The sequence below is a fragment of the Abrus precatorius genome, unplaced genomic scaffold (assembly GCF_003935025.1).
Source record: "Abrus precatorius isolate BTA unplaced genomic scaffold, Abrus_2018 Scaffold2, whole genome shotgun sequence".
Taxonomy (NCBI): Eukaryota; Viridiplantae; Streptophyta; class Magnoliopsida; order Fabales; family Fabaceae; genus Abrus; species Abrus precatorius.
The window spans coordinates 31,697,872-31,708,190 of NW_020874362.1; the positions used below are offsets into that span (position 1 = coordinate 31,697,872).

General features: G+C 28.7%; 1 protein-coding gene across 1 annotated transcript; it reads right to left on the reverse strand.

Annotated features, from left to right (window-relative positions):
• Positions 1-8,153: 8,153 nt before the first annotated feature.
• LOC113859835 (transcription factor MYB3-like) lies at positions 8,154-9,633 on the reverse strand. The gene is made up of 3 exons (XM_027492511.1): positions 9,504-9,633; positions 9,224-9,353; positions 8,154-8,586 (listed from the first exon to the last, which is right to left on the reverse strand). Exons 1-3 carry the CDS (start codon positions 9,631-9,633, stop codon positions 8,154-8,156), a joined length of 693 nt encoding a protein of 230 aa, XP_027348312.1.
• Positions 9,634-10,319: the final 686 nt, after the last annotated feature.

Here is a 10,319-nt window from a genome sequence, read left to right on the forward strand (position 1 = left end):
GCACATTTCACTTTTCTGTTAAAGTCTCAGAACTTGACTGACACTTTTCACATTTCTATCAAAGTCCAGAACCTAAATGACACATTTTACTTTTCTCTCAAAAAACTCAGCATCTAACTAGCACATTTCACTTCTTTGTCAAAACCCCAGAACCTGACTGGTTTCTTTTACTTTATTGTCAAAAGTTTAGAACTTGATTTACTTTACGTGCAACTTTTATTTTTGGCTAAAGTCCATTATCTGTCGGGCAATCTTAGTTTTTAGTCAAAGCATAATGTTGTCTCATAATTCTTGTTATTATTTGTTAAGCACAAACCATCAAAAATCATGATTTCTCTAATAGCTTCTGATGTTGACTCTTTTTTTATGTATCTTATCATTTTTAAACCAAAATTAGTTCACTTCTTTACTCAATTTTTATCACTTTAATATGAAACTTGTTCATACATATTTTTTGATAAAAACTGAGTAAAGAAGGGCAACTGTGAACACTAAAATTTTGATTTAAATTTTTTTTATTTTTTAAATAAAAATAAAAATGAAAAAATAAAAAATAAAAAATATGAATTTTAATATTACAAAAGAAGAATGGAATCAAAAGGTTTTAAACAAAACAAAAAAAAAAACAAAAAAAAAACAAAAATTTGTCTTAATAAAATAGGAAAATTTCAGAATTAATTTTTAAAAGGAAAATAGAATATGACAAATAATTAAATTCTTGAACCAATGTTACTTTATACATAAAAAAGGAAAAATTCAGAATTTTGGGCCTTTTGTGAAAACCCTAACAATAAAAGGAAAAAAGGACCATGGAGCAGGGGGAGACATGAGAGGAGGCTAAAATTTTTTTGAAAGGAGACATTCTAAAACGGGGAGAGAAAAAGAGAAAATAGAGAGAAAGAAAGGTTAGTGGAAAGGAGGAAGAACAAGAGGCAAGCAAAAATTTTCAAGAACATCAAGTAAGCTTCATCATACATTTTACACATTTTTCTTCTTCATACATATTTATATTTTGAATAAACATTTCCTATATCAAATCAATCTCAAATGATAAAAAAATATTTTAAACCACCATTTCAAATATTCATGTCTCACCACCTCTCCACCCATTCCTCCATCTATCATCATCCACAAACACAAAACTCACCATAAAAAAAAACTCTTTCCCTACCTTGTCTCATTCATTTTTCTTTTGCTCTCAATAACCTTCACCACTCAAAACCATGACCTCCATTAACCTCACCTCCACCCTTTCATAACCTTTTTTTGTTTTTCTTGGAGAAAAGCACACCCCTAACCCTAAAGTCCTTCCCTCTCAAATCTGAAAATTTAAAATTTGAGACCATTTTATCCTTTTTTTATTTTTTTATTATTTTTTTGTCCAAATTTTATTTATTTATTTTATTTTTATCATTATTTAGTTCAACATATAATTTATTGTTTTAGTTTTATTTATTTATTCACCATCATTATTATTTGTTATTATGATAATTATTAATTTATTTAATGAATGAGTTTTTATTATTTTTTTTATTTTTTTTATGTTAACTTTGTTTAAACTATTTTATTTTATTTTATTTATTTAAAATCTCTTGATACCGTTTACTTTACAATATCATATCTGAGTTAATTTTTTTTAAATTATTTTCTTTTTTATATTTCATTATTTATATCTTCTTTTTTAGGATCGTTATCTTTTATTTTATTTATTGTATATTTGTATCATATTAATGCAATTTAATTTTATATTTATGATTATTTTATTTTATATTGTGAATACTAAATTACTTATTTTTTTATAATTAATTAATAAATAATAATATAATTGTATCAATTTATAATACTAACGTATAGCTTCTCTATCGTCATGTATTATAAATTGATAAAGTCTATGTGTACCTACGTTACCAAGACTTTATGCAATATTAACTTATCACATATTGTCATTAATTAATTAGTTAGTCACTTTAATAATAATACAAGATGTATTTCTCTTCTAAATACTAATTTACAAATCAATCAACTAATTTAAATCTAAATTATTTTATTAAGAAATAATTTATAATGCTAATGTGTAGCGACTCTACCTTTATGCGTTATAAATTGTCAAAATCTATGTGTACCAACGTTACCTTAGGTTTTATATAATATAAATCTATCAAATAAAATTTTTAATGTTTTTTTATTAAATGGGTATCTTCTTTAATCAATTCAAATAAAATTATTTTTTTTATTTTCTTAAGTCATGTTTCAAATTTTGATAAATTAAATTACTATAATTTATTCATTTTATAAATTTTTATAATATCGATGTGTAATTTACATTGCCTTCGATAGTCTAATAAATTATAAGAAGTTTATGTATAGCTTACGTTATCTTAAATTTTTTTCAGTATTAATCATAATCAAAATTAAAATTCAAATACTCCATTTACGAATAAAATATTTCTTAATGATTTGCAGTATAGTTGTGTGATCTTCCTTCACTTTCTGTATTGTTTTCTCGTAGGGTACATGTATAACTGCATTATCTTGTATCCTAAACATTATAATTTTTACGAAAAATGATTTTAATTCTAAAATAAATTTTTATTTTACTAAACTTAATTATAATCAACTAATTTCATAATTTTTAGATAGAACTACGTGGCTTTGAGTTCCCCATTGCATCCGGGGATACGTAGGAGCGGGAACCGTACCCGTCAAGTCAAAATAATTTTTAAAATAACCCGAATAATATTTCAATAAATAATATTTCTTCTTCTAAAATAAAATAATTAATGTTTAGGGGTTAAATAAATATTTTTCAAAATTAGAATAATTTTGTACAATTAATTTTAGGTAACCGTTTTTTAAACGGACGTTGTAGGGTGCTAATACCTTCCCTACACGTAAATGACTCCCGAACTCATTTTTTGGTTTCAAAGATCGTATTATATTTAAGTTTTTCCAAGGTTTTTCTTAAAAATAAACTTTGGTGGCGACTCCTCTGATATTTTGGAACAAGTTTGTCATCCGTCGTACCGTTGCGATCGCCCGGTTGCAACAAATTGCCTATGTAAAAGATAAATTTTGAATTTTTGTCAGAAATTGGTTACAATGTACCTAATACAATACATGTAAAATGCTCTTGAAATGTTTCACTCTCTATTAGATTATTTTATTGCTATGTTAATTGACTTGTGATGATCATAAATAATGCCTAAACTAGGGATAGAAATAGATCAAACTGTTCAACAGAGCCTACAATTTAACTTTTTTAAGGTTTAGCTCAGCTTGACCTATTTAATTAATAGACTTAATTTAAGTTTGTCATTTTAGAATGGCTTATAAAAAATTCATAAGATTTATAATAATATATTAAATATTTTTACATCAAAATTATAATATAATAGCATATTAAATAAATTAAATATTAAATTATAAACCCTAATCTTTTTCGTTAGAGTTGAAGAATGTCCCTACTATATACTTTCTAAGAGAAAAAGTCCTACTTGTGAGAGTATTCTACGTTACTGTTGTTTGATTTGTGCATAACGCTGATTTGCATTTGTGTTATATCGATTACATATTTTGATGAAATCGAAATATGTAATTTTACTATGCATATTCAAGGTGGTGAACTATTTTTTTATAGCTTATTTAGATATAAGCCTTATGACCTTTATAAAGACATACCTATTTAAATAGTTTAATAGACTATTCATAAATAAGCTTAATGACCTATTAAATATCTCAATACGAAGTAGACTATTAAAAAGACTAATAGGTCAATGTAGACTTTTAAAAAGGTTACGCTAGACTTAATAAAAAACTTATGATAAATAATAGGTCAGACTTAGACTTTAAAATTATTAAATAGGTCATACCTTTTTACAAAATCCTAACTCTAGTGCAATTGTGCAGGCCATTGTACTTCCTGATTTTCTAATAGTACTTATTCTTCCTTAAATTAGCTTGAACAAGTCATTCACAATCTATGATGTAACTATAGGTAATGCATTTACAATAAAATGTACTTAGTTCTAACTTAAACACTTTATAATATACTTTTTTTTTGATAAATTGTAATGTATAATAATTTCTTTATCATTAAATTGCATTCCAACATACAATTCTCCATCTACACTAGATTATGAAACAAGAAGATAAAAAATAAAAAATAAAACAATCTTAACATATTGAAGTTTGCATACTTTAGATACCTGGGATGTGTGCTTAGCTTCAACGTCTAAAACACACATAAATGATGACTTCCCAAATGCATGTGCACTTCCCCTTAGTTTGAAAAATGGAATTGGTCATCATCTATATTTTCTAGATCATAATTTGCACTATCGTTACAACTTAAATATTATGATCTTCCTCCTCCTTATCACCTTGCTCATAAACACCAAAAGAAACTTCTTTAAAATTAACATACACTTCAATGTCAAGAGTTGGAGGATGTTGCTTTTGTTGATAGATCCAAAACATTTGTATAAAATCTTTATCATTATTTATTGTAATTGCATGAAATTGTCAAAAATTAATATTGGACACTTATATGTCATTCTCTCCATTGTCTTTGAATTCCAAACTTTAATATATTGACAAAACACACACTCTAGTTTTTAAAAGAATATTTAAAATAAAATATATAAATTGTTGACCTTCACATCTAAATATTACATATTTACTTGTGTTTATAAAAATATCACTATGGCAATACTATTATATTTTCACTATTTTTTTTCAAAAGTCAACTAAAATTAAAAAAAAAATCTATTTTATATGGATTATTAGAACAAAGAGGAAGTGAATTTATTCATCGACGATTCAAAAATCATATGATTTTTGAAGAAATAAAAAATAATTTTTAGACAATAAAACTCGTGAATGAAAATTTTTTATTGACACTCAATTTTCTAAATCTAAAAATCATAATGACAATTTTTAAAATTTTAACTATTTTTTAGCGGTAAAAAAATTTCAATGGCATTCTTAAGTAAATCTCATATTCTCGTAATTCACCCAAAATAGCCATATTTAATAACTATAGTAAAATTTTGCCATATAAAAAAAAGAGCCCTTTTTTTTTCTATTATAGTTCTAACGTAAAAAAGTAGAATTTATAATATAATCAGCAGCGTTATTAGTGTCCTAGTAGAGGGGTATACTATTTCGACTTCCATTTGCTATCGTATTCACCCTTTGAATAACCACCAAATCAATCAAACTGTTGCACCAATGAGATGAGTGGACCAACATCAAATATATTAGACACATCACCCAACTCATATACTCCATCCAATAAGCTATCCAAGAAGGTGCAGGAAGTCATGTGTGACATAGGAAAATAGCAACTTCAAGTAGTGAATAAAATATATTAAGAAAAATACGAAAGTCAGAATAAGGTATGTTGGATCCATGTATAAGCTAAGGAGAGTAGTCTGGAATCTAAGCATATGTTTAGTTTTATGGCAATTTTCTCTGTACATGCGTTCTCTACACATATATTCCTCTTTGTTGTGTTGATTTGGATCCACATTTAAACAAATTAAAGTAACGAATATCTAAATACACACTAATTCATATAAAAACTACTTTTAAAAAAATTCCTAACATGTATATTGATATCTAAACGGACGTTTAAATATATAAACTCATGTTTCACTAAAAGAAAACAATAACCGATCACACACTAAGTGATGAACTTGTAAGTTTAGAGTTCTGAATTATTCGATCTAACTCAACCTCATCTGATGCTAATAATGAGTTTACTAGGTCGATCTGTGTTATTATATATAATTAATAATATTATTATTATTAGTAGTAGTTTATATGATCGGTTCACGCTGAATTTGTTTTTTTTTTTTTATGTAGATTTAATTAAATTAGACTAAAAATGTTTTAACTTTTTTTTTTCGTCTTTAGCTTATGTTTTGAGATACTTCAGTCAAGTCGACACATTTTATCGGCTCCGGGAGCAAGCATGTAGGCATATTTATTTGCTTGTGCTCAAAATCTACTTTTTTCTCAAAGGTGAAGTGGTCTTCTCAAATTATTAATTATTTGTTTTCCTTCACTTTTTAATCCATGTAAATAATTATACGAAATTAGTTTTGATTTGTTTTACTAATTCCACCGATCCAATTAACATATTTTTTTTACTTTTATTTTACTAAATATTTTCTATTTTTCTTTATTTTATTCACCATCCAAATAAACTGCTAATGAAACAATATTCCAGCAACATTGATACTTATGAACTACACGCATTAAAATTTTGAGGTTGATCTTTAAAAAGTCGAAAATAAAATATGTAATTTTTTGTAATTCTCCGACAAATGCGAACTAGGAAACAACTGCATTTCAATCAGACTGCTCTAATTTTGTAATGAAGTTTAGTTATAACCTAACTATTGCAGCATGGTATATGACTTTCAATGTTACATTTCCCACTAATGGAGAAATCAAGATGAAGCAGCTAGCTTTCTTTAGAGGTAAGACTTACAGGTGAGGGGAGATAAAACACATGTAAAACATACATATTTCCCACACGCTTTGAATATTTCTACAAAATCTATCCGAGATGTTATTATATGCCAGAGTGTTGCCACATGCATATATATATCAACTACGCTTCATATATATATGCATTCTGCAGTACATGAGGAGGGGTTTGGATATTCATGAACCCATCATATACATACGTGTAAAAATAATAATACATTCTCATTTCATTGCTTTGTGCCTAAAGTTAAAAACCAAAATTTACAAATGAAAATTTGTTGTTACCGATATATATATATACACACATATATACAAACATTAATATGAGATCAGGGGGACTATGATATAATGTATTTAGAGTATAACAACTTGGTCAGCATCGATCCCAACTTCATATTGTTCTAGTCCTTGCACGCAAATATCGCAGTAGGTGAAGATAATGGTAACTTCTGATGGCCGATAGACGGGAGTTCATAGACTTCAAACTCATATCTCCAGACATGAACTTAATCTTCTGCTTAAAAAAATTCATTATTTATGCATAACTTTCTTAAATAATATATTAAATGTTATAGGCGGAAACATTTCATCAGGTTTCAATTCCTTGATCATTGCCGGTCACGTTCAGGCTTACGTGTGTTCTCAAAATAAGTGGAGAGGACATGAACCAGCTTTTATCACATGTTCATACCAGCCACTTAAACGCTACCCACAGAGAAATCAGTCGATCTTCTTTTGAAATGTTTCACGGTTTGTGCTTGTATATGTGTGTGTGCGCGCACTGGATAACTGTGAACTGCTCTTCAATCCCAGAAAGAGATATCGTATTAATACAATTTTATTGTGCAACAAAGTATATATACAACAAAATAACTTTCTGATGTGATAAGTATAATAGAAAAATAATGTTATTAGGATGTAAAAAATATTTTATGAACAATATACTATAATCAAAGATTAAATTTAGATGCAGATTTTAGGTAATTTTAGTATTATCTTTTAATGAAAGTTAAGAATTAATTACTTTGATATTTTTAAATAACTTTAAATACGAATTTTTTAATTAAATAATACTAATTTTAATTTTAAAAAATAATATTAAAAGAACTGCACCAAAGTTTTGTCCTATAAAGAACTGTATTAGAGATTACCTCAAAAAGAATTGTCAGATTTGCTGAGAAAACAATTATCACTGCGTTCCCGAATGAAAGGTTTCCTACAAAAAGATAGTAAATATTTCCACCGATGTTAAGACCAAATTGTATAGCTGCCAAATCTGTAGTTTATTGACAGTGAATTATTCATTAATGTGATCATCACCTCCGGGATCAACAACATATAAGAAATTATTAACACAAGTACATTTCAGTGGATTCAATCTGTTTGCTGATGATTGAACTATCCATGGATCCACATATAGCCTTTCTCATTTTTAGATTCAAGAATTTGTGATTGGATTGCAAGATAGCAGCAATTAATATTGGTTCCATTGCATGCCATCGTGACAAGCATAAACCAACATCCTAGTTAAAGGGTTGTCATCCTTTAAAATGAAGCACAATCTCAGTCCCTTATTATGTCGTTAAGATGTGAATTATCATTACTTGTTCCTCCATATCACGATGTGATGAATTTCAGCATTTAGGCCAATATATTGATCACTGAAACAGAAGAAGTGTTGAAGGGGAAGCAAAATGCAGTTTCCTTGGTGACGTAGATTCATGAAATAGTTTTAGATTGTTTTCAGAAATACTTGGTGAAGATAAAGGAATGCCTATCGTGAGATCAAGGTTTAAATCTGGCAGGGCAAATGATGACTCAGCCTCGCCACTTGCCGCATCTGAGACTTCACCATAATTGTTAACATGAGGTAACTTACTTGTCTCATTCTTGCATGTGTCTTTCAAGTCTAGAGATTTTGAACAATCAGACGTGGGTGAATTATGAATGGAGGGTATTTTGTGGTTTTTTAATCGATGATTATTTGGGTCAATACCCTTGCTAATGAGCTTTCTTCTTATGTGAGAGTTCCAATAGTTCTTCACTTCATTATCTGTTCGCCCTGGCAATCTCCCAGCTATTAGTGACCACCTGTACCAATTAATATTAAACAATTAAAAAAAAAATTTCTTTCTTTCCACCTTTATAAGCCCAATTTATACAACCAAATAACATTGAATTACGTGAAGAAGCCTGTTTTGGCAATGCACTTTGAGAAAGTAAAAGAAAAACTTTCCGTTTAGATTAAGTGGTGATAATGTTGCAGGGTACACGTATCTACAGAATGATCAAAATTCTTATACCGGAAAAGATGTTTGCACATATTGAGGGAGACATCCTTAGGTCTCTTCCTTGTTTTGGAGGTGGACTTTTTTAGATACATTTAAATAAAAAATAAAAATAAGGTAAATGATAACCCTCGTCTTAAGGATACTGGTTGAATAATAAAAAATAGTTTTATTTGAAAATAATACTAATCCACCTGTTCGAAAATTTTCTATTGTTTGAATGTAATTTATAATAAAAACTTTAAATTTTAGATTCTGAAAAACATTGTTTAACGATACTCTAAAAATAATTATACAACATCACATGTGGTGTCGGTTTTTAATTATCCAAATAATGAAAACTATAAACATACGTGTGTCAAAAGCATAAAAAAAAAAAGAAGAAAAAGAAGAGAGGGGGGGGGGGGGATTTCATGTTTAGTTTATAATTAAATTCGCACCGGTTGCCCAATAGTGCATGAAGCTTGATGATGAGATCTTCTTCATCTTCAGCAAAGTTCCCCCTTTTAAGGTCTGGCCGTAGATAATTTATCCATCTCAGCCTACAACTTTTACCGCACCGAAGTAAACCTAATCATCATCATCAAACCAAGTGTACGTGGTCAGATATATCAACGTGTGTGAGATGTGGCTTGTGTGGATGCACTGAAATCTTAACATTATTACTATTATTTTGACTACTAATTTACTAATTGATGAACGTAGCAAGAGGGTTGATACCTGCAGCCTGAGGAAGTGTGCGCCAACAAACATCGGCGTGTTGGTTGATATAATCAATGAGTTTTTGGTCTTCTTGCTTGGACCAAGCTCCTTTGTTCAAGTCTTTGATATCAGAGCTAGGGTTCCTCATTCTTTCTACGTTACTTGAAAGAGTAAAGGGAAGCTACAAATGGAAGAGCCGAGGAGGGACGATAAGGGGAAGTAGTAGAGAGAGAGAGATGAAGGATGCCAAAGATGAATGAGAAGATAAAAGGAGGGAATATATACTAGGTTGGTTGGTTGGTTGGTTGGTTGGTTGGATATATGCAAGTGAAAGTAGTTGACTTCATTGGACCGGTGGTTTTGCTGATACGTGACTTCGTGGTTCATGCGTGATTCGCAACACACCTTCATAGAGAGAGAGAGAGAGAGAGAGAGAGCAATATTATGACAAATTGAGGTAACAATTGGTTGTGCGTTTTATCCTTCCTCGCCAATTTGAGAGGATGACATACGGTTGGTTTAAATGTGGGTGGATGTGAGGTTGACTATTTCAATCTAACTCACCCTCACATTTCATCTCCATACCATCTGGGTGAATGCTCAGTTCCCCTAGTTGCTGCAAAAAGTGAAAAAATAAATATAATTTTTTTTAATTGTTAGGCTATGATTATGAAAAAGAAACATATTAAATTGAAATTCTTTTTATTTTTATTTTTGTAGAAGTTACTTTTAATAGCATTTAAAAAAAACGAAAATTTAAATACCCATTGAAAAAGTAATTTAATGATTATATAAAAAATAGTTTTATTGTTGTATTTACTTTTCATGTTGGGT